This window comes from Triturus cristatus, chromosome 4_1, assembly GCF_964204655.1.
Source record: "Triturus cristatus chromosome 4_1, aTriCri1.1, whole genome shotgun sequence".
NCBI classification, from domain to species: domain Eukaryota; kingdom Metazoa; phylum Chordata; class Amphibia; order Caudata; family Salamandridae; genus Triturus; species Triturus cristatus.
Window position 1 is genome coordinate 1,234,200,444 of NC_140585.1, and position 25,618 is coordinate 1,234,226,061.

Below are 25,618 nucleotides of genomic sequence, written 5' to 3' on the forward strand. Positions count from 1 at the left end.
GGTTCCTTGACAATCAAAGGATGAAGTTTACTTTCTCAAGGAACCCACAAAAGTGAACCAAAAGGGGACGATTAACACAAGGATGCAAATTGCTTAGCATTCTGAAAAAAATGCTTCAAGTACAAGCTGTGTTTTATTGTGTCAATATGCAGGTTTTACAGAAAATAAGCAAATATTGAGTATGCCTGGGGTAAAATGGAGGTTGGGTAAGAAATAATCATTAAGAGATGCATATAGAGTTTTCGGCAACACCTTTATCCTTTTCATGCGCTAGACAGCAGCCTAAAAAACTCTTCCCAGGAAGACGCTAACAAAAGAATGGCTTATGACAAACAGTATTCAGACCACTTCCATGATTATAGGAAAAGCTCGCAGACATACCTCATAATCTATTGAGATTCCATTTGGCCAACTAATGCTGATGTTCACCAGCACAGCTCTGTCCGTGCCATCAAGGCGAGAGCGCTCAATGCGTGGGTACTGGCCCCATTCCGTCCAAAAGAGGTACCTGTCGAAGCACAAACAGAGCAGCGCCATCAAGAGGTGAAGAAATTGCAGGGAAGAAGATAAAGTACATTGGAAGGGGCAGAAGATGCGGATAATTGGAGCGAGGGATACAGGGAAGGGGGGAGGAAAATATTTACGGGAAAGTAAAGGATGAATGGGAAAGATGTAGGGTAAAAGAAAAGTGGTGAGATTAAAGAAAGACAATGTAAAAGATAATACACCTTGAAAGCAGGAAACACAGTGAAATGGCACGTCAAAGAGACAAGAAGGAATGAGCTATTCCATTAAACATGACCCCCATGTACAGAGCCCCATATCAGCTACACAAGACTTTTGCTGCTGCCCCTGGGTTCTAGAAGCCGAAGCACATAGAGTCTGTGGTTCCTGGGTATCTCTATGACGTAAGAGAACTCCTATAACACATTCTATACATGGGCCATTTTCATTACATACCCATGGGGGAGCTGCCACCAGGGAACTGGAAGAAGCAGAAGAGCAGCAGCCAGGAAAGGGGACAGAGAAGAATGATAAAATCTGACTATGGTTAGAAAAAAAGTGGGACAGGGAAGCATGGAAAGGGAGCCATGAAAAAAGTAGGCAAGTTCCAATGGGGAACAAGAAACGGCACAGGAGCAAACAAACCATTTTGGCAGATGGAAGAGGGAAATTGTTGTTGTGGGAAGATAAGGGCTTGAGAACAGAGAACGGTCTGAGAGGGGCAAAAAGTGCAAGGCAGAATACCAAAACTGATTGTGAAAGGAAAAATAAACAAGATGTACCTAGGTAATGCAAACTGCTCAGAAGAGAACACAACTGACTTTCTTAGAAAAGCAACAGCGCTTTACTGTAAAAGATAAAGAGGTGCCAAAGAGAACAGTCATCATGGGTAGGAAAAGAGGTATAGGGTAGAAAGACGGTGCGGTCCTAAAAGAGATGTATGGTAGAAGAAACACTGGTGCGTGGCAGAACGAAACAGGTGTTCGTTGTAGAAGGAACGGAGATGTATGGTAGGAAAGAGCAGAATATGGATATATACCGAAAATGTGGAAGAAAAGACCAGTGTTAAGGATGGAACAAATATACATGGGGTAGCAGGATGCCTAAGGGATGAAAAAAGGATGCATGCAAAATGAGTGAAACAAGCATGTTAGAAGAAAATAACAAGATGGCGTGAGAAAAAGAAGTAGGAACATATGGAATTCAGTGACAGGAGAGATATGCAACGCTCTTTACCCCTTCTCTGGATGCACTGTGATGGCACGTGGCTTATCCAGACCCTGGGAAATAACCACATAACGGAAGGAGCCGTTCAGTCGAGCCACTTCAATTACATCAAAGCCTTGGTCCGTCCAATAGATGTTACCTGTTGAATCGCCAGGCAAAGACATAGGAGGAGGGAGGGAAATAAGGCTGGTCAAAACTCAAGCAATATACTGCTTCTGAAATCAACAGTGATGGCTATATTGGCTTATTTTGTAATCATTCTACCATTTTGGCTTCTTTACTACTGCTATACATGTCAAACTGGATAAGAATTACTCAATGTATAGTAATTTAGTAATGGGATTGCAGTGGAGAGAAAAATTTAACTTCAAATGACTTCTTTACTCCGAGTTCTTGCTTTCTGGTATCACAACTGGTTGGGGACAACAGCAGACCAACACCAGACACAAAAAAGTCTTGAAGAGAGAGAAGTCACATAAAACAAGCATCGGCAAAGCCAGTAGGTCATGCCTGTGCAAGAGCTTTTGGCTTTGCCAATAAGTTTTACCCATGTTGTACACCAGTGTGGCTGCTGTTCAGCATGGCTAAAAGTGGAGTGTCGTAAATTGGAGTGGAGGGTTATAGAGAAGCATGAAATGGTGTAGAGTAGAGTTGAGTGGATTGGAGTGCTGTGGAGGGAGTACCGCCGTAGAATGTAGTGGCAGAGTGTTGTGGACTGATGTACAGCAGAGTGGAGTGGAGCAGAGGGTGTAGCGTAGAATGTTCTAGAGTGGAAAAGAGGGGGTTGGACTTTCGTAGAGTAAAGAGTGGCAGAAGTGTAGGAGTGTGAAATGGCAGAGTAGAGTGTTGCAGAGTCAGGTGGTGTAGAGTGGAGTAGTGTGTCGAAGGATGGAGTCGAGTGAAGTGACATGCAGTGGCATAGCGAGAGTTGAATACAGTGGAGCAGTGTTGTAGAGTGACCGAAGAGAGTACAGTATTGTAGAGTCAGAAACAGAGTGCAGCAGTGTCCGAGAGTAGAGTTTAATGAGAATTATAGAGTGGAGTATCGTAGAGTGTAATGTCAGAGTGGAGTGTGGTAGAGCGGCTTAGAGCGAACTGACAAAGTATGGTGGTCCTGAGTAGATTGGTGCAGAGTGGATTGGGTATGAGTTATGGGTTGTAGAGTTCATTGGTGTAAAGTGCAGTGACGTAGAGCAGACTGGTCTCGTGCAGTGGCATAGATTAGCGTGGTGCAGAGTAGACTGCAGTGGGGTAGAGTGCAGTGGCGTAGAGTAGATTGTTTCAGATTAGAGTGAAGTGGCGTAGAGTGGAGTGGTTCTGGGTAGAGTGGTGCAGGGAAGAGTGCAGAGTGTATGTGTAGAGTGGGGTGGCGTAGAGTAGTTTGTCATAGACCGCAGTGACGTAGAGTGGTGTAGACTGCAGTGGCGTGGAGTACAGTGGTTAGGAGTATCCATCAGAACAATCTTTATCACTTTGAAAACATCCACATTCTTTTACATTTTTCAACCGAGGAAGCTTGAAAAATAACTGACTGCTAATTTAAAGGAAGTTCTGTGGATATTTTAGAATGAAAGATGAACTCATCTAGAGCTTTACCTAGTATTTGAGATCAAAATGAATGGCTCTTTTGAAGCGGATATCAGAAAATGCTAAATCCTTTTAACAGGCACTATGAAGCATTTTCCAACATAAAGACCTTTACGCTTTGGCGGTCCCGTTGCCTCAGTGGCTCAGTACGGCTCTAACAGAAGGCTTAAAGTGTAAACGGTCATCAAAGAAAATGATGTAAATGTTTGTCAACAGTTGTTCTGATGGATGCTATATCTTTCTTCTTGAAAATGTATTGCAGGTTCTCAGGCACCATTTGCCCCCCTTGCTCAGCAGGCATACTTGACGAGTCTTCATGTTCACCAACGTAGTAATCAAATAAACTAGAACAACATTCCAGTGACTTGCTGGATCACATTGACAAAGAAGAACACTCTTCAGGGCCAAGAAGAAGACTTTCTATCAGAAAGAAAAAGACCAAAGACTCTTTTCCATTAAGGGTGGTCCCTGACTGTCTTATCAAAGAAAGCCAAAACAAAATATAACAGAATGTTGCCCAGAATAACTACAAGTGGCTGAGCTACTGAGATTAAACCAAACATTCCACCCATTACATTTTTATATTTCTCACACACAAAACTGAGGCCTGCTCTTGTGTGTGTTAACCTGAAAAGGCACAGAGGAGGAGGAATGTTGCTCAATGACAACAAACAGCCTGTGGCACTTGCTTCACATATTGCTTCAACCCTCAATACGGATGCGTTAGCAGACCAACCCATTGAACGGGAAGAGATTAAAAGTAATGAAACAAAGTACAATGCCTTTCAGTACAGACCCACTGACCTGAGAGAAGGATCCAGCGCACAAGCACAGACGAAAAGACAGCGGAGTGGCTGTTTAAACACACATTACTTGGCATGCAAAGCTACAAATTAACAAATATAGGCACATGTTTTTGCTTCTATCACTACATGCCTTGGGAATAAGAGAACCAGGATGCAGGATTTGTCTTAGAAGACATGGAAGGTTTTTAACATAATGACTTAGGAACATACCATATACATTTGACCAGGACCACACAGTTTTGCATCATTAGTAAAAGTTTGAAATTGACTTTCACAGTCAAACATCAAGAGAAGTATAGATTCCCTAATTTTGCACACAGAAAATTTAAGAATGTTTGTGTCGACAGCACGTAAAGGGGCTGGCAGTTGTGAAAGTTCCTTGCAAGGCATGCAGATGCCTCCTTTATGTGTTAGGGGCAGTGTTAAAATATATTAGAAGCCTTGATAAATGTCAAGCGGGCCTGTGTTTGCACATTTGAGAATGTTCACACAGCACCAGGCTCAGAGTAAAGCCTTAATGTAGCTTTCTTATTTATTCTTGAAATCAAGTAGAATGTTTAATTTTTTTGTGTTAAATCGCCACGTGCCATCCGAAACATTCTGATCTGCTGTTAGAGCTAAATGTGGAGTTTCCACTTTGTTACTTCCTTAAGTTTATATCTGCTGCAGTTTCAAGGTAATTTTTCAGCAGCAGGACCTTGCAAAAAAGCATTAGCTTCCGTACAAAGAGGATCCTGAAAGTAACTTGCATTAATGCTTCCGGTACACAGGGATACTACTTGACTCAGCAACAGGCAGCACAATAATACACTGCTGCAAGGCAGAGATGACGCTGTGGGCAAATCAGTTAGTGACGCCTAATGAGTAACATTTACGGCCTTTATTGTTTACTTTGATAATACTTCTGACAGTTGAGTAATCTATTATTTTGGTTATAATCCTAATTCCTACTAGTACATAATGAAGACTAATCATAAAGTACCAAATATTGTGTGTGCACTAATTCCTGGGGTTCAGGCTGGGTCTCTCATCACTACCAAACAAAAGTAAGACCTTGCCGAAAAGGTCCGTCTGATTCTAAACACCAGGACATTCATGTAAGCATAATCAAGAAGAAGGGGGTGGGAAATACCTGTTTTTTTCCTTTTTTCAACAGAGACAAGATCCTTGGAGGCCAGGGAAATTCATTAGTGTGACTGCCGTATAAGAGGGGGGTTTCACGACACTTAATTTATAACAGCTGTAAAGCAGTTTCTCATCCGCGAGACAACTTATTACTCGGTGTAGTTTTGCAGCTTGAAGACTTTCTGGATTCACTATGCTGTGCATTATTCCGCCATCTAGTGGTTGGGTCCGGAATTGTTGTATTTCTTCTCCTTTTTTTTCGTGGCCCAGGTGGGCGTCGACATACTACCATTTGGTGTCCTCTGTGACGTCCAGAAGCTCCCACCTTTGGTCGCCATCTTTGGATTCCTTTTTTTTTCTTTCTTGTCTTGTATTACTCCTTCTCTTCTTTTAAGTTTAAGTCTTTCTCTTGTTTTAATATTCTTCCTCCTGTCTCATCTTTCTGGCGGAGGAGGGTATGATCGCTAGTGAATCCAGAAAGTCTTCAAGCTGCAAAACTACACCGACAGGTAAGAAACTATACGTTTTGCAGCGTGAATCTTTCTGGATTCACTATGCTGTGCATAGACTTTGTAGCGGTTTGTTAGTTTTGTGGTGGCTGGGTGAAAGATGAGCTCTGGTTACTGAATATGTGTTGTAAGACCTTCTGTCCCACTTGCACTTCCTTGTTCATTTGAATATCTACACAGTAGTGCTTAGTGAACGTGTGCACTGATGACCATGTTGCCACTTGGCAAATGTCTTGAATAGGTGTGTTTGCTAGAAACGCAATTGTTGCTCCTTTCTTCCTTGTTGAGTAAGCATGAGTTGCTCCTTGTAACTGTTTCCCTGCTTGTCTGTGACAGAGTTGTATGGTTTGTGCAATCCACCGTGCAATGGTATTTTTGGTAACTGGTCGTCCCAAAAAGCTGCTGGAATAAGATACAAAGAATTGCTTTGTCTTTCTGCACTCCTTTGTCCTTTCTATATAGTGCATTACTGCACTCCTGGCGTCCAGTGTGTTACGCCCTTTCTGTACTTGTGGATGGTTTTTGGAAAAAACTTGGTATTTGAATTGTCTAATTGATATGGAACCGTGCCACAACCTTTGGCATGAAATGTGGGTCTGTTTTCATGATAATCCTATCATTGTGTATTTGTAGGTAGGGCTTTTGAAGTGTTCGTGCTTGTAACTCCCTCACTCTTCGAAGCAATGTGATAGCTATTAAGAAGGCTGTCTTTAGCGTGAGCATGTGCAGTGTAGCTTTGTGAATAGGCTCAAATGGTGCCTTCATCAATTGAGTTAGCACTACGTTGAGGTTCCATGCTGGTGCCGGCATTCTGTTTGGAGGTGTGACTCTTTGCCCCTTCCAGAAATCTCTTCACTACTTGGGAGGTGAAAAAACTCTTCCCTGTTTCTCCTCGTGTAAGCCACTATTGCTGCTAAGTGTATCCTTAGGGATGTGTAGCTTAGTTTACTTTGTAGTAGATGCGTTAAGTATTTTAGTACTGTTGATTCTTTTGTAATTTTCTTTTGTAGTTTCTCCTTAATGCACCATTCGGAGAATCTTTTCCACTTTGCTACGTAGCACTTCCTTGTGGTAGGTCTCCTTGCCTCTCTGTGTACCGCCATTGTGCTTGCCAGTAGTTTGAGGTGTTCTAGGTCTTCAGGAGCCATGCTGCTAGGCTGAGGCGCTCTGGGTGTAGTACTCTTCCGTTTTACATTGTTAACAGGTCCTTTCTGGAAGGGAACCTGAGTGCGGGCGCTTGTGCCATCCCCATGATCTGTGAGAACGAAGTTTGTCTGGCCAACTGAGGTGCTACTAGTATTAACGTCATGTTGCTGAATTTGCATTTGTTTAGTAGCCTGTGTAGCAGTGGTATCGGTGGAAAAGCGTAGGCAAATGTCCCTGACCAGCTTATCCATAGCGCATTCCCCAGGGACTGTTTGCACGGTAGTCTGGATGCGAAGTTTTGGCATATTGCATTTTGGTGTGTTGCAAATAGGACTATTTGCGTAGTTCCCCATTTATGGAATTTTTTCTGGATTTCTTGGTGATTTTCCATTTGTGGGATGCGGCCGTCTGCTGAGCCTGTCTGTTTCCACATTGTCCTTTCCTGGTAGATGTAACGCTAACAAGTCTATTTGTCTTGGAATTGCCCATCTCCATATTTCCTGTGCTAGCAGTGATAGTGTCACTGACCGTGTCCCTCCTTGCTTGTTGATGTAGAACATGGTGGTTGTATTGTCTGTTTGTATTAGTACCCTGTGTCCATACAGCTGTTTCTGAAAGGATTTGAAGGCTAGGAACACTGTTTTCAGTTCTAGGTAGTTGATGTGGTCACAACAAGAGGCGATCAAACACAATCCCCTTACTCTGAGGGTGTTTGTGTGCGCTCCCCATCCCATCTGGGAGGCGTCTGTTGTGATGTTCACTGTTGGAGTTGGTTGTGTGAATGGTCTCCCTTGTGTTATGTTCTTTTTGTTCCACAACGCTATTTCTTGCTGTACTGCTTGCGTGACAACTACTAGATCCTCCCAACTCCCTGTCGCTTGTGACCATTATTGCTGGATCCATTTTTGGAATGGTCTCATGTGTAGGCAGATATATGTGACCAAATGTATGCATGATGCCATCATCCCCATCAGTTTCCTGACCCTCCTCACTGACAGAACTTGCCCCTTGTGGTATAGACGTGTCTCCTTGAATATTGCCCATGTTCTCTTTGCACTTGGAACCACCTTGCTCTGTATGGTGTTGATCTCTGCCCCCAAGAATATCTTTACTTGTTCTGGTTGTATTGATGATTTTCCCCCAATGGATTGAAAACCCTAGTTGTCCTAGTGTTTGAATGACCTCTTCCATGTGTTGCTTGCACTTGTTGAAAGAGTTTGCTTTTACCAGCCAGTCGTCCAGGTACGGGTATACATGTATCCCTCGCCTCCTTAAGTGTATTGCCACTGCTGCCAGGCATTTTGTGAAAACCCTTGGTGCAGATTCGAGTCCGAATGCCAGCACTGTGAACTGGTAGTGAGTTTTTTTGATCATAAACCTTAGGAGATGTTTGTGTTTGCGGTTGATGGGGATGTGTATGTAAAAGCGTTCCTTAAGTCGATGTTTGCCATGTAATCTTATAGCTGTGGTATGACCTCTTGGAGTGATGTCATTTTGAACCTTTCAGTTTTTATGAACCGGTTTCAGAATCTTGGGTCTAGAATAGGTAGTAGGGTTCAGTCTACCTTTGGTATGAGGATGTAGGTGGAGTAGACCCCTTTGTTCCGTTCCTTGTATGGTACTATTTCTATGGCTCTTTTCCTTAGAAGTTCTCGTGCTTCCTGTAGCAAAAGTGTACACTCCTTTGCTGAGTGTACTCTGCCTCTTGGTTTTGTTTGGAGGTGGCTTTTCTAGGTCTATACAGTACCCGTATTGTATGAGGTTAAATATCCATTTGTCAGACGTTATTTTTCTCCACTCCTGGAGGAAGTGTTTTATCCTGCCTCCTACTGGTGATGTGTGTTGGAGGAACTGTTGTTGATCTTGATTTGTTTTTCGTCTTTGTGTTGACTCTTCCCGCCCCCCTTCGAGATATTGTCCGGGTGTGCGTTGGTCCTAATGAGGAGTCACTTGGATGAGGTTTGCTGACTCCCTCTCTGCCCGTTACCCCTTCCTCGGGCGCGCCCTCGAAAGGATTGTCCTCGGGGCTGGTACTACCAGCCTTGTTGCTGCTGTCTCTGCTGTTGTCCCAGGTTACCTCCTTGATAACCTTGTTGGAATGTTTGGTGTGGTGCCACAGGATGGCGGTTCCCCCTTCCCGTTGGCCTCCTCGATGGTGTCCCTCTTCTCATACCTCTGAACTGCAGCGCCCCCATGGACCTAGCTGTTTCGTTGTCCTTTTTTAGTTGATTTAGTTTGTCATCAACTGGCGCGCTGAACAGTTGTTCACCATTGAAGAGTGTGTTGAGGATGTTGTTTTGAACTTCATTCTTGAAGACCGAGATCCTTAGCCAGGCATGCCTCCTTTCTGTTATTCCAAGCATCATCTGCCTGCTTGATGTCTCCGCTGCGTCTAGGGCAGACTTCAAACATATATTTGCCATGTTTTTTCCCTCTTCTACCAGGTGAATCGCCCTTCTTTGGTATTGTTTTGATAGGTTTCGTAGGAGTTCGCCACTTCTTCCCAGTGCTGGTATGCGTGTCTGTTGATGAGCGCATTGGAATTGGCGATGTGCCATTGTGTCGTCGCATTTCTTTCCATTTTTCTACCCATTAGGTCCATCCTCCTGCTCTCCTTGTCTGGTGGTGGACCAGTATTTGTTTGTATATTTGCCCTTTTCCTATCCGTGGATGTGATGATTGAGTCGGCTGGTACTGATCCCCTAATGTACATAGGGTCCTTTGAATAATGTTTATAATTCTTCTCTGCTCTTGGGATTACTGCTTAGCAGGTTCTTTGAAGGCCTCCTTCCCTTGGTCCAGCACACTTGGGAGCATGGGCAGGAACTGGTTTCTAGTCTGTGATGGCAACAATGTCTCCAAGAGAAAGCAAGATTGGGGTTTTTCTTCCTCTAGCTATACGCCATATGTGTCTGCAGCTCTTTTGATGACTTGATTGTAGATCCCTATGTCGTCCGGCGGCGAAGGCCTTGAAGGATAGGATTCTACACCTTCTTCCGGCGATTCGGCATTGCGTTGCAAGATGCTTGCCCTCTCGGCCTCAAGCCTTTTCTTCTTCTTTTCCATCTCGGCCGCGTGTTCGGCGTCAAGAGTTTCAGCTTGCCTTTTCGCAGTTGTCGACGTCAAAGTCGTAGCCGCTTTCAGTGCTTAATTTTTCGACGTCAAAGCCTCCCTTTCGTGGCTGGTCTTCGGGCTGTTTGTCCTTGGATGCAGCTGCAGACGTCGAATGCTTCGACAACAATGCTCCTTTTGAGGACTTTGACTCACTTCTGCCAGTATCTGTGGAGTGTTTGGAGTTCGACGACTCTTACCTCCTTCAACGTTTTCTTTTCCACCTCGACGGCTATGGCGTTCTCCAGTCCTTCGGCGATGTTGTCTTCTTCTCCACTGGAGAGTCCCAAACCTTGGAGCGATGGAGGTGCCCCCTGCATGCTGTAGATTGCTCTTCTTTGCCTCTCTCTTACTCCGAGGGTCTTCGGGGTGAATGCCGCGCAGGTGTTGCAGTCCTCGCTTCGATGATCGAGCGGCAGGCACAGATTGCAAACTGGGTGTTGGTCCTTCTGCGCGTACTTGTGGTGGCAGTTTGCGTAGAATTTAAAGGGAGTTTTGTCCATCACCACGCCCAGGGAGCCCCCTGTGTGCGCATTCTCTGAAGAAACAAAGTTTTCGATGCTCTTTCTCCTCTTTCGTCGACCTATATACGCGACTCGTAATCCGGTATCTTCTCCGGTGATCTTCCGATGTTTTTGTAGATTTTCGTTGAATCTTCTTTCCAAAGTTTTGGAGCTCCTTTACTGTCGATCCAGACACAACAGCGGAAAAAAATCTAAAGATGGCGACCAGGGATGGGTGCTTCCGGAGTAAGCGCGTTGACGTCACGAAGAACACCAAATGGTGGTATGACGATGCCGCCTGGGCCACGAAAAAAAACAAACGAGAATACAACAATTCCAGACCCAACCACTAGATGGCGGAATAATAAACAGCATAGTGAATCCAGAAAGATTCACGCTGCAAAACTAAAATAGCAACTTCCCCAAAAATCAACTGGGAAGATTCAATAAACGTGTCTAATTGATCCCTGGTCTGTTGGTGTATTATAGACTGTTTATCTACGAGATGGATGTCATGATAATTTAGTAAGCATTTTTGTCAGGCAATGAACAATTTACTTAGCTACAGTAATGCTATTTCTGGTAGAAACTCTAACAGCAGAATCCTCACCTTTTGAATATTCCCTCAGGCATCAGACTGGATCCCAAAAATCTTAAGCAGTACTCCCGCTGGCCGACAGGTGGGGCCATGCTGCTCCACTCCGGAAATGAAACACACGGCTCAACATAGGACCACCCATGCGCTCAGATATCAGGTGCTTTCTGGCCTGTCCGCACCCTCCGACTCGGAATCCAATCACCAAATTGGTAGTGACAAGTGTGCTGATCTCTAAGTGGGACGTTTTTTAATAAGAAGAGTCCTATTCATATATGGAGAGGATGAAAGGGTTGATGATAAATCTGCGGTAAGACCAGAGTCTCTACCAGAAATGGTGTTACCAAAATAACCTGCACTCCCTACCGTAATAGGGACAATTGGTCCTCCATCAGTCAGTTGGAGTAAGGTAGGGTCGGGTGTCGAGGTATGGTAAGGAGTAATTTACTGAACAATTAGCAGGACCCACTTGTTTGATCGTATTGACTGCCACCCGAGAGATATGCTCCTCGCAGTCACAGACCCCGTGTCTGGAGCACCACAGACCGCAGAGTAGAACGTAAGAGACCGAGGACCACAGTAAAGTAGACCGTGCCACAGACCACGCGCAAATCAAAGTAAACAGACCGCCCGCTGCTCAGGATACTACAGAGCACACGGATCAGACTCCTACGTGAAACCGGGGTCGGAGCACTGACCATCACACACAGGTAACTACCGCCAGCCATCAGAAGAGCGTCACAGACTGCCAAGTTGTTTTTTTGCGTTGGACAGTTCCTGTGAGTAAGAGGGTCAGTTTTTAGTGTTGTCTCGGACGCTTCGTACTTTCGGTTGCTGAACCTCGATTGGGAAACTACCGTTGAGTTCTCGCGAGGCAGCCAGTTCTCGCGGGAAACTCGCGCACTCTCCTCAATGTGCAACCCCAGCGCCGCCGCCGCTCTGATCTGACTGAAGTGACGGAGCCACCGGCGGCAATGTAAGCGGCCTCTCTCCCGAGCCGTCTCAGCGAAGCAGGCCTCCTCATCCTGGAGCAGAGGCGCGATACTTCTACCAGCAAGCGGGAGAATAGGGGCTAGGGACAGCAACTGGGAAGCAATCTTGGCCTGGTCCCGGGAAGGGGAGGAGTCCCTGAGGTACCTTATGTTCACTCCCCACCAGGGAGGACAGTCTTATAAGATCGTTCAAAGAGCTTCCTAAACACTGCTTTGGACAGTATTGTGAAGCATAAACGAGGAAGAGGACCCCCGAATGGGACAAGTGCTGTCAACACAGAGCGAACGATTCACTGGGAAGCAGGGCGGTGTTTTGTGAGAGGGAGGAGAACACTGTCGGGTACAACAGTCCTGAAAGACTCGAAGGGAGGTAATAAACAGTTAATACAGGTTACCCATAATCCACAGAGAAGGAATAACTGTACTTTTATTAGAAGGATCGCTATCGTATTGATGCAAGCACTTACAGATGGTAGAACCAAGAGAGTAAGGTGAGCCACCACCTCAGTGAAGTACTGCAAATTGCCTTGTACACATTTCTCCGTATCCAACTAGCTATAAGGACTTGAGTCAGAAGTCCGCTCTGACAGCAAGGTTGCTAACATCAAACCTCACTAGCTAAGGTCTGTGAGTAGCTGTCTATACTTATACCCTCGTGTCTAACATTACTACTATGTCTGCCTCCTCAACGTCTGGTAGGCACACCAGTAAACTAACGGGAGGAGCATTAATGGGCACTTTGGACAGCTTTTTAGTTAGAGTTTCCTCGGCTTTAGCAAAGGACATTGAGCTAACAGAAAAAAGACTCTCCTTGGACATTGCCTTTGGTAAAAGATCTTCTATGGGTGGGCTCGCTGAAGTCCGGTCCCCAGATTTGCAACGGATTAATACCAACGACTCATTGATTTCTACGGAGGGGGGAGGTAGGAGACGGTCACCTGAAATAGCTGACCTAACGAGTAAGCGCCCACCCTGTGCAGTCAGTACATCGGACAAAAGGCTGGATAATAATACATCTGCACTGACAGACGTTATACGCTCGCCTAATATAAAAACCCGATCAGCTAGTAGTGCAAAGGTGGGGTCAGCCCAACGTGTACAGAGTCTCCCAGTAAAACGGCTCCAAACTGGTGTTAAAAAACAGACTCCCAGGAAGAAGTTAAAATCTGGAAAAACTTTGTTGTTTAATGAGCCCTTAGCTCAAAGCCCATATCATACGTTTGGAAACTCACAGCCTGTTATTGATGGAAGGATTATTCATCCTGGGGACGAAGAAAAAGGATTGAATGAGATGGGCCCTTCGTTTTGGTCAAAGATGGAAAGCCTGCTTAAGAAGGCTTGTGCTTCATTAAGAGAGAGGCTGGACTCAATTGAAACTAGGCTAGTGTGTCTTGAATTGTTGCTTGCTTCTTCTCGGGTCAGGGACGGAAAGCAAGTCAAAGGGCCAAGCAGTAATCAAGTAGGTGTCTTGGGGTCAAATGTTACCACTGTATCAGTAATAGATAGTCCCCCCAAAGTACGGAGTCTAGAGGATGACAGTGGCAACTTGGCTGATGCCCGGATACAATGCCCTGTACCGGCCCTTAATCACCAGCCAATTGCCGAGCAAACTAGAGAAAAGGAGAGGTCGCAGCAAAGAGATCATTAGGTCTGTAACCTATCAGCAAGCTATGAATAAAAAGTCTTTTGGCTACAGCGAAGTTACCCTTCCGAATATTCAGCTCCCCTCGGAGTCCTCACCTTACGTGGTGGTTCTGGCGGGGATTCCTTCACTAAGCCAGGGTAAGAAGGAATCATATTTGGAGCTAAAGAATAAATGCATTTTCTGGCTTAACAAGAACCGCCCACTGCAATCCCACGAATCAGCAGAAATTATTTTTGCTAGAAGAGTGGGCTGGGTAGGGAATAAGCCAAAGTCTGTGGAGGGGGACTGCATAGTTATCAATTTCAGGAACAGGAGGGCAGTGGAATAAATCTGTAATTGGCACCAAAGAGACTCTGTATCAGGAATCCATTCTTTTCACCGTCTTATTTTTATGTAACTAAGGATTCATGGCGGGGGGAAAAATACCTAACTGGGGGGCAAAAGGAATGGACTGTGCCGGGGAATATGATGCTTTTGACGTGGGTTGCCATAACTGTCTGGTAGTAGAACTATCACTGACTCAATTGGAGAAACTGCTACTGGTTAATTTTTACAATTCTCCTGAAAGTGAGTGCCCAAATCAATTCTTAACCTGTTTGGAGGACTTCTCAGTAAAATATAAAGTCAAATATCCAAGCTCTAAGGTTATTCTCAGGGGTGACTTCAATATTCATCCTTGCGCTCAAGCGTTTGTTTTTAATAATCCTGATGGCCCCCAAAATTCAGTTCAACCGCATTTTGAACATACTAAGCAAGGGGAGGCCATGGAGAACCTCCTGGCCACTACGAATCTCTATGAATCCGGGTGTGTCGTGGGAGGTGTAAGGGCTCCTACTTACAAAGGTACGGATCGGGGCACAGTTATAGATTATATATTTTTGTCAACGCTAGTCTTGCTTAGAGTGTTGGTTTACAAGGTGGGGACGGATTAGTTACTTACCTGTAATCCTAGTTCTCTTCCAGGGGTATCCTCATCAAAGTCATAAGCATTAGAATATTCCCGCCCATGTGCAGGATCCCGGAAACAGTATATTATATGTGCCCCACATATATATATCCATACATATATACCTATATGTATACACAAGCAATTGCAGCCCATAAACCCTAGAGCTGAACCATGCTGTAAGTAATTTCCACTACACATAAGAAAATAGCATTATAAACATGAGAAACAACATTATAACTTGTTTGGAAACTGTTTTAATGCTTAGAAAACAGCAGAAATTCTTATAAATCACTGAAAGCATAGTAAGCTCCCAGGCTGCATTGCAAATACCCAGTCTAAAAAGATTGAAAAGCTAACTCATAGCTGCATAGCAAAAAACTGACACCGTGCCTTTAAGGCACACCTGACCCCCACCTTCCCATCATGCCTCAGGGGTGGCAGTTAGGTCAGTTGTTCTTTGCGGAGACTGAAAAGTCATGGCACAAAGAAAATAATAACCTCTGAAAACTATCACACCTTTGCCCGGGGAGGCGGGAGGGTTGCTTATGACTTTGATGAGGATACCCCTGGAAGAGAACTAGGATTACAGGTAAGTAACTAATCCTTCTCTTCCAGGGGATCCTCATCAATAGTCATAAGCATTAGAATAGAATAGCGAGCCTCACCTCATCCCCCTGCGGGCAAAGGAAAGAAAAACAAAGAAGGAACAGTATGCTCAGATAGACTCAGCTACCCAAACAGGTTCCTCAAGGAGGCTTGGCCTACTTGGGCATCCGCCCTGGAATCGGATTCGAGGCAGTAGTGCCTGGTAAAGGTGTGAACCGATTTCCAAGTGGCCGCCTTGCAGATCTCTGCCATTGGAACGTCATGCAAGAAAGCTACTGTGGCCGCTTTCCCCCTAGTAGAATGAGCCTTATGGGCCAAAGCTAAGGGCCTTTTCGCCAGCTGGTAGGCTAGGGTAATGCAGGAAACAATCCATCTGGAAATGGATCGTTTAGCAGCTGGGAAGCCTGTTCTCATGGCGCCATAGTTGACAAACAGCTGATCCGTCTTCCTAATGCTTCTGGTACTTGCCAGATAGAATTTAAGTACCCTCTTGAGGTCTAAGGAGTGGAGCGACCGCTCAGCCGGGGTCGCTGGATTCGGGAAGAAGGATGGCAGAGAAATGGACTGATTAATATGAAAATCAGACACTACCTTAGGGAGAAAGGATGGATGTGCCCTTAAGACCACTTTGTGCTGGTGAAAAACTGTGTACGGCTCTTTAGTACACAGAGCCTGGATTTCGCTTACTCTGCGTGCTGATGTAATGGCTACCAGAAAAGCGGCCTTCCACGACAGATGCTGTAAAGAAGCTTTGTGGATCGGCTCAAAAGGTGGGCCCATCAACTTGGATAACACTAAGTTCAACTCCCACGGAGGCGAAGGGTTTCGAACAGGGGGGTAAACTTTTTTCAACCCCTGCAAGAAGTCCTTGACCACCTGCATCTGGAAAAAAGAAGGTCGGCTGGGAGACCTCCTGTAAGCTGTAATGGCAGACAAATGGACCCTGATGGATGCATACTTCAAGCCTGATCTAGCTAAGTGAAGGAGGTACGGAAGGATGACGTCCTCCTGCCCCTTTGTAGGATCAAGGTGATTGTCCCTACACCAAATGAAGAACCTCTTCCACTTAAACGCATAAGACGCTCTTGTGGAGGGTCGCTTCGCTTCCTTGAGAATATGCATGCAGTCAGGTGGTAGACCTAAATGTCCGTATTGCAGGACCTCAGGAGCCATGCTGTTAAGTTCAGTGAGGGAAGGTTGGGATGCAGAATCCTCCCGCCCATCTTGGACAGCAGGTCCGGCCTGCAAGGCAGCCGCCTGTGAGGTCGAACTGAGAGATGAAGAAGGTCCGGGTACCACCACTGGCGCGGCCAGTCCGGAGCTATGAGGCTCATCTTCATGTCGGATCTGAGCAGCTTGGATACCACCTTCGGAATCCGAGGCAGGGGCGGAAAGGCGTAGGCAAATGTCCCGGACCAATCCATCAAAAGAGCATTCCCCCTGGTCCCTGGACGGTGGAATCTGGACGCGAAGGCGTGGCATTTTGAATTTTCGTCTGCAAACAGATCGATGTCTGGACGACCCCAACAACGGAACAGGTCTGCCACCACGTCGTGGTGCAGCACCCAGTCGGGCTGATCTTCGAAGTGCCTGTTGAGTGCGTCTGCCTTGATATTCAACTCCCCTGGAAGGTGTACTGCCACTACCGAGAGATTCCGGGCGAGCAGCCAGGGCCAGATCGCCTGCGCCTCCAGGGAGAGGGGGCGTGACCGAGTCCCGCCCTGTTTGTTCAGGTAAAACATGGTTGTGGTGTTGTCGGTCTGCACCAGGACTGAGTCGGTCTTGATTGCTGGGAGGAACGCCTTTAGAGCAAGGTGGACTGCTCGAAGCTCTAGCATATTTATGTGGTAGCCCTGTTCTTTTGCAGACCACCGACCTTGTATTTGGAGGCACCCCATGTGGGCCCCCCATCCTTGCAGCGATGCATCTGTCACCACCGACTGCACCGGAAGTGGCTGGTGAAACGGGACTCCCACCAACAGATTGTCCTGACGAGTCCACCATGCTAGGGAAGACTTCGCTACCTGGGAGAGAGAGATTCGATCTCCCCAACGGCCTGTGGACTGATCCCATTGGTCCTCCAGGGCCTGCTGCAAAGGTCTCATTCGCAATCTGGCGTTGGGAATTAGAAAAATGTAGGACGCCATGGAACCCAGCAGAGATGCTACCTGCCGAGCTGACGGCCTCCGCATCTGCTGCATAAGCCTGCATTTCCTCTTCATTGAAGACAGTCTCTCCCCCGAAGGATACCCTCTTCCCACGCTTGTGTCCAGAACGGAGCCAAGGTAGTGGATGGACTGAGTGGGCTGCTGCACGGACTTTGCCATGTTGACGTGAAGGCCGAGAGCGTGCAACTGTCTCAGACAGATTTGGAAGTCTTTCTTCACCTGCTGCTGGGATGGAGCCTTCAGCAACCAGTCGTCTAGGTACGGGTAGACGAGGAGACCCTGCTTGTGTAGGCAGGCTGCCACCACTGCCATACATTTGGTGAAGACTCGCGGAGCCGACTTGAGTCCGAATGGGAGGACTTTGTACTGGTAGTGCTTGCTTCCAACCACAAACCGCAGGTACCTGCGGTGATGTTTCGCTATTGCAATGTGAAAGTACGCATCTTGGAGGTCCACCGAACACATCCAATCCCCGACTTGCAGATGTGGACATATTTGGTGAAGCGCCAACATACGGAACTTCTCCTTGACGATGACTTTGTTTAGGAGACGAAGGTCCAGAATCGGCCGAAACTTGTGCTCTTGATCTTTCTTGGGCACCAGGAAGTACCGGGAGTACACTCCTTTTCCGACCTGCGAAGGAGGAACTCTTTCTATGGCCTGTTTTTGCAGAAGGGCCCTCACCTCCTGCTGGGAGCAGTTTTAAGTGGTGAGGACGGGACCTCTTTGGCGGGATGTCTCTGGGACGCGCTCGAAAACGTAGCGCATATCCATGACGCAGTATATTCAGCACCCAGCGATCTTTTGTGATGCTGTCCCACTCTGCTAGATGTTGTGATGCACTTCCTCCCACTGGAGTGGGCAACGGCCGTAGAGGAAGCCACAGCTCATGACTTTCCTCCTCTTGTGGTAGTGGAGGACTGTTGCTGGTGTCCACCTCTGCCCCTGCCGGACTTTCCGCCTCGAAACTGCGCTTTCCCTTGGGGTTTGCTCCGAGACCAGTGAGGGGTTTGAACCCTCTGTTGAGGCCCCTTGCGTTGGGTGGGTCGAAAACGGCGCTTGAATTCCTTTTTCTTCTCCAAGCCCACAGCTTTGAGGGTGTCCAGCTCAGTTTTCATGCGCCCCATCTCCTCATCCGTGTGAGTGCCGAAGAGGGAGTTGCCAGAGAACGGGAGGTTTAAAATCCGTTGCTGTGCGTCTGGCTTGAGCCCTGTCAGCCGCAACCAGGACGACCTCCTGGCGCACACGCCGTGTGTGTAAGAGTGGGCTGAGATTAGCGAACCATCCGCCGCTGTGCTAATCGACTGATTAGCCACCAGAGCCCCTTCAGTAACAATCTCCTCAAAGTCCTTTTGGTCCTCCTTGGGGAGCTTGGACTTGAAACGCTCCATCGAGTCCCAGAGAGCCCCGTCGTACCTGCCCAGAAGCGCCGCCGCGCTGGAGATTTTGAGGGCCGCCGCCGCGGAACAGCAGGCCCTGCGTCCCCATGAGTCCTGGGTTCTGCTCTCCTTATCTGGAGGGACGGAAGAGGAGGCCGACGCCGTCTGACCCTTTCTTGCAGCTGCCACTATGACAGAGTCCGCCGGCGGGTCTATCTTCACAAAGACTGGGTCAGAGGTAACTGGCTTGTATTTTTTGAGGATACGAGCCGGAACCGCTTTGACGGTCGCCGGGGTGAGAAAGGTGTCCATGACTGGTTCCATGATTCCTGGGACCAAAGGCAGCAGTGGACGAGAGGCAGACTTCTGGTGAAGTGTTTCAAAAATCACCGACGTGGTGACTTGGGGGACTGACATCTCAATCCCCAGCTTCTGCGCTCCCCGCTGCAACACCTCCTGGTAGGTGTTGATGTCGTCTATGGGCGAGACCCTGGACACTGGGCTGCCCGAGAGCGTGGGTGAATAGTCCCTGATGGAGGGCCTGGAGGATGAGGAAGAGGACGATGATGGAGTCCTCCGCTTCCGGCGATGATCACGAGCCCGTGACCCAGATGAACGCCCCTCCCGTCTGGGGGAGCGCGATCTGCGTCGCCTGTCGTCCGGCGATCTCTGACGTGCTGGCCTGGGGGGACTAGCTCTGTCCACAGCCGCCACCAGCCGTTGCAGCGGAGAATCATGCACTGGACTGACGTATTCCCGCAGCCTCCTTGTAGCCCCTGAGTCCTGCCAATGATGTGCTGGCAGCAGCCATCTGGGCGACAGATTAATTGTCCCCTGAGTCTGAGGAGAAGACCTACGGGGTTGACCTGCAGGTTCTCGTGGAGTTGCCGGTCGTGGAGATGCCCCTGAGTGAGAGGAGGTATGGCGCGACGCCGACTCTGTCACCAGGACCACCGACCTGTCCGAGGCCTGTCTCGACGTCGAGCGCGGTCTTGACGTCGATCCGTGGCGTCGTCTCCTTTCTCGCCGGGACTCTTCTCTCGACGTCGAACGACGCCTCGATGTGGACCGGCGGCCATGTTCAGTGGGCGAAGAATGCCGCCTCGACGTCGAACGGCGATGTGAAGCCGACGACGGAAGCCCTCTCTCCCTCGACGCCGAACGCCGCGGGGACGCCGGCGGAGATGCTGCCACTCTCGACGTCGACACGGATGCCAACCTCGACGCCGAACGCCGCTTGGATGATGACGGCGGAGGATCCTGCTGTCTCGACGTCAAACGCCGATGGAGCCTCGACGACGGAGGGGATCGTGCCCTCGACGACGGAGGGGTGACACTCCTCGACACCGGTCGTCGCCTGGTTGACGACGGCGGAGGGTCCATGCTCCTCGACGCCGATCGCCGCTGGGTTGGCGACGGCGGAGGGTCTCTGCTCCTCGACGCCAATCGTCGCCTGGTTGACAACGGCGGAGGTTCCCTGCTCCTCGACGCCGATCGTCGCCGGGTTGACGACAGCGGAGGGGTGGTGTCTCTCGACGCCGAACGTCGCCGGGTTGACGACGGCGGAGAGGCTCTAGATCTCGACGCCGATAGTCGCCAAGTTGACGATGGCGGTCTGGACTTCGACGTCGACGACGTACCTGCTCTCGACGGCGAGCCCGCTGTCGAAAGCCTCTTTTTGGAAACACGACCTACCGGAACATCTTTTCTCAGCGCCGAGCCCGACGCTGAGGCGGAAGGACGAGAGGACTTGCTTCTAGATGAATCTCTAGGCCTCTTGGAGCCCTTCCTCACCGGAGATCGGCCTCTGGATGGTTGTGCCAGGCCATAAACGCGAATTCGCTCTCTGTCCTTCAAAGTTCTTTTGGACAGGCTCTGGCAGTGAGTACATGTCTTGGAATCATGATCCTCCGGTAGACACAGGATACAGACCCTATGAGAGTCAGTCCTGGCCTTCTTCTTGCCACAAGCAGGGCAAGGATCGAAAAGAGAAGGCATTTTAAGTTGGAAAAAATGCCCAAAAATGCCTAAAAAAGGCAGCCTCTTACTGACTTAGATGTAAAACGTCGAAGTAAGGGAAAAAAACAGTTGAAAAACAGACAATATTTTCTGACAAACTCAGAAAAAAGTGGAGCTCTGTTGCCAGGATCCTTCCAGAAGGAGCCGGAAAGAACAACTGGCCTAACTGCCACCCCTGAGGCATGATGGGAAGGTGGGGGTCAGGTGTGCCTTAAAGGCACGGTGTCAGTTTTTTGCTATGCAGCTATGAGTTAGCTTTTCAGTCTTTTTAGACTGGGTATTTGCAATGCAGCCTGGGAGCTTCCTATGCTTTCAGTGTTTTCTAAGAATTTCTGCTGTTTTCTAAGCATTAAAACAGTTTCCAAACAAGTTATAATGTTGTTTCTCATGTTTATAATGCTATTTTCTTATGTGTAGTGGAAATTACTTACAGCATGGTTCAGCTCTAGGGTTTATGGGCTGCAATTGCTTGTGTATACATATAGGTATATATGTATGGATATATATATATATATATATATATATATATATATATATATATATATATATATATATATATGTGGGGCACATATAATATACTGTTTCCGGGATCCCGCACATGGGCGGGAATATTCTAATGCTTATGACTATTGATGAGGATCCCCTGGAAGAGAACTCTGTATTTAGCGATCACAACCCCGTGATTTTAGAAATGGCTCCGGGGGACTATTTAAGTTTTAATGGAACAGAGATCACTGGTACTAGGCGTGAGGTGATACCAACTGATCAGGGCAGGAGATTAAAATGGACAAAAGTAATCCCAGAATCTTTTATAGGGGAAGTCTTGTCCAAAGTAGGGAGTGAGGTTACCATTTGCCTGGACCCTGCTGCACCTAGTGCACTGATTATGGGGGCCTTTGATGCTATCTGTAACCAAATTAATAGCTCTTTGACCATGAATAGTCATCATGTATTTGGTAAAGGAAAAAGATGGTTTGATAGCGCCTGTTCTAGGGCACACTCAGCTCTCCTTAAAGCATTAAAAGAGTCCCCCAGAAACAGGGAGCTAGTCAAGGAGTTAAGGAAGTCATACAAACAAGCTATAGGGGTTAGGAAAAATCAGATCAAAGAAGAGGCATGGGATAAACTTTTGCTACCAGAGACTTTGAGGGACAGTGGGAAATTTGGGCTTATTATTAATGAGCCCTTTTTTCTGGAGAAGATAATTCCCCTCTAGACTGTATTATTCCTGATGACCAGTGGATAGCTCACTTTGAGAAGATTTATGGAAGTCAGATAGCAGTGGGTTCACAAAATGCGATTTTTAACTTGGAATTAGCCCCATCAGTGGTTTTCCAGGAGACTGAGGTGGTAAGAGCAATTGAGGAGACCAGAAAAAATAAGGCGCCAGGACCGGATGGGGTCCCAGCGGACCTATTTAAAAGTTTCCCTAGATTATGGGCAAGGATATTTACAAATGTCTATAATGCCTCGGGGTCGAATTATTTTCCCACTTCTTGGTCTAACTCCATTATTATCCCGGTTTTTAAAAAAGGCCAAAGAGATGACCCATCATGCTACAGGCCTATTTCCCTGATAGACTCTGCGGTGAAAGTTCTAGGAAGAGTTATTTTGGTGAGGTTGACAGACTGTATTGAGGGGAGTGGAATCTTGTCCAATGCTCAGTATGCTTTTAGATCCAAAAGGAGCACATTAAATCAATGCTTAAATTTACAGCTCCTTATCAGTAAATACTCCATAGCTAAAAAGGGTTCACTTTATATGGGGTTCATGGACCTCTCAACGGCATTCGATCTAGTAAACAGATCGAAGCTGAGGCAAATTCTATTGAATATGGGCATAGACCATGCTCTAGTTAAATTCCTGGCTGACCTTCATTGTGGTTTACTAGCCACTATCCGAGTAACCCAGGAAGGGAGATGCACACGGTATTTTAACTCAGAAAGAGGGGGCAGGCAGGGGTGCATATTGGCTCCCCTTCTTTTTACACTTTATATAAATGCATTGGAACCTGCCTTGAAGGGAGCAACATTAGACGTCCCGCGTGTAGGAGAGACAATTATACCAGTTCTCCTTTACGCGGATGACGCGGTTTTATTGGCACGCACTGGTGTCGGTCTAAATAACCTGCTGGATAAGTTTGGCAAATTTATGGAGTCTTTAGACCTGAAAATAAATGTTAAAACATCACATGTAATGATTGTGGGGGAACAAAGTAGAAAGAAAAGAATGATGTATTTTTTCTGTGGGAGTGATGAGGTTAAAAGGGTCCCCGTTTTTACTTATTTAGGGCTCTTATTTGATGACCTGGGGTCCTGGGGTTCCCAAATGAAACACAAAAGAAATGTATTTGCCAGATCTACCTCAGCCCTTATGGGCTTTTCAAAACGTCTTGGGGCTAGACCCATGGAAGCCATTTTAAAGGTGTATAAAGCTAAGTGCCTAGCAATTGCTACTTATGGCTCTGAGATTTGGGGGTATAGCTCACAAGATCTTCAAATCCAAGTGGTAGAGAATATATTTCTAAGAACCTTGTTATCCGTACCACAGTCTACCCCTACCTTTTCGATTCATGCAGAGATGGGGCTGGGTTATGTCTCTGATATATTGAAAACAGCCCCGCTAATTTGCTGGCTTAAGACCTGGTTTAACCAGGAGATCACATTGAATCATTTGATTCTAAAAGACTGTTTAACTCTTGACAAGGCTGGGAAAATTCCCTGGTTAGCATACATCGAATCTACTTTTAAAAAACGTGGATGTTCAGGGCTTTTTACGGCCCCGGAAACTATTAAGAAAACAGATGTAAATTTTATAACTGCCATGGCAAACCTATCAACTAAAAGGGAGGAATTAGAGCTGAAAAAAACTATGGCAAGATTGCATTTTGGGCTAGTGAGCTCACCAGGTTTGGAGCATTATCTTAAGACAGTTTACACGCCCTTTTCATAGGTTTCTGCTAACCAGATTCAGATTTAACTTAATTCATCTCTCTTTGGGAAATTTTCCTAAATGGGGATTACCGGATAATGCTGAGCCCTGCAAGTGTGACAATTTTTCATTACAAAATACTTTGCATTTTGTCATGTTCTGCGAGTATTACTCAGACATTAGGAAAAAGTATCTGTTACCAGTGTTAAGGGATGCAGGGTTTGTCCAGGTTAGGCCAGCACTTATTTATCTGCAACTGTTGAGCAGTACCCGGATTATTTTTCATGTTGCAAATTTCCTAGTGGCAGCCGTGCAGATCAATAAAACAAAGAATAGAGTAGGCCCTTTGGGAGCTGCAGTTTGTTTATGATTGCTGAAGTGATTTCTTTTTAGTTTACTGTATATGGAATTGTTCGCTATTTTTATGTGTAGAATGGATATTTTAGGAAATTTTAATGTATTTTTAATGTTGGATCTGCACAAATGTGATAAATATTGTATCTGTGTCTTTTTATGATTTTGAATTATCGATTAAAAGTATGTGACTGACTGACTGCCACCCTAGCAGGAAATGTGGGATATTGCCTCTGACTGAAGGACACTCTAAAGAGGCTTGGGGCTGCAGCAGCTGGAGTAGCAGAAGACTGGGCTGCACACTGCCCCTATGATCCATGTGTTCTGTGGGCATCGCGGCCACAAAAGGGCAGGGGAGACCGATGCATTGTCTGTACCTGCAGGTGAGACTGAAAACCCATACCATAACCACTGACTGGGTGAAATTGTAAATACGGCTGGCTCTGGGAAGCAGATGGGCCAAGGGAGCTAGCTGTGACCCTGACGTCTTTAAAGAGCTCCAGGGTGGAGTCTGCTTTATCCTCCAAAAGACGAGAACTGTCAAATGGCATGTCCATAAGACTGCTATGGACATCAGCTGAAAAGCCAAAGGATTGCATCCAGGCAGGCAGCTTGAGAAGAGCCACTCTTGTGCCGGTGGCTCTACCAAGAGTCTGTGATGTCCAGACTGCAGCAAATTGTAAACTTGGCTGAATCACAAGCACCTTGTATAGCCTAAGAGAGGATGGCACAAGTGTATTCCAAAATCCTAGGTAGCACCTGGGCAACCGAGTCCCACAAGTCATAAGATTAGTGGCCTAAAACGCAGTTGGAATTCACAGAGCAAAGGGCCAAACCTGTAGATGAAAAGACCCTTTCCCCAAAATACTGTAACCTCTTCAATTCTCGGTCAGAAGGAGTAGATGGGAACACATTTGGATTAAACTTGCTGAGCAAAGCCTTCACCACAAGGCTCTCAGGAGTGGGGTGCAGGGTGAGTAAGTCTGGGTCCCTGAGAGCAGAGCAATGGCGACTGGACACCTGACTATCAACAGAGGGGCCTGAACAGGGTTTAGCCCAGGCCCCTAAAAGCTCATTAAATGGAAGTAGGGTCTCAGAACTTGTTTGACCAGACTGAAGTAGCCCAATTAATATATTGGGTCTTTACTTCCTGAGTAGAGAGATGAAGATCAAGAACCTCTACCGCCCACTGTACAACCACTGAAAAGGAGGCAATTTCTTCTGTGGCAGGATCTGAAGCTGCAACCAGTCCAGCGTCTGAGAAAGTATCCAGACCACTGGCATCCTACAGATCTTTATACCAATTATCCTAACGGTAAGGCTGGTCAAACTCTTCTCCAGCATCATACCCACCATTATCAGAACCTGTGCCAAACAATTCATGTAGGACACAAGCTCTTTCAGGAGTCAAGGCCATTTAAACAGAATCAGAAAAGTGGTTTAAAGGCCTCGGTTCAGTCAA

The 25,618-nt window shown here is 46.8% G+C and overlaps 1 protein-coding gene across 2 annotated transcripts in view; it reads right to left on the bottom strand.

The window, feature by feature from the left end:
- Positions 1-25,618, bottom strand: part of LRP1 (LDL receptor related protein 1) — a 1,298,976-nt gene that overhangs the window by 710,674 nt on the left and 562,684 nt on the right. For both annotated transcript variants that reach the window (XM_085654639.1, XM_085654638.1), the window contains exons 37-38: positions 1,741-1,870; positions 382-508 (exon numbers count right to left, since the gene is read on the bottom strand). In XM_085654639.1, the coding sequence (XP_085510765.1) occupies positions 382-508; positions 1,741-1,870 (257 nt within the window). The remainder of the gene's footprint in view (positions 1-381; positions 509-1,740; positions 1,871-25,618) is intronic.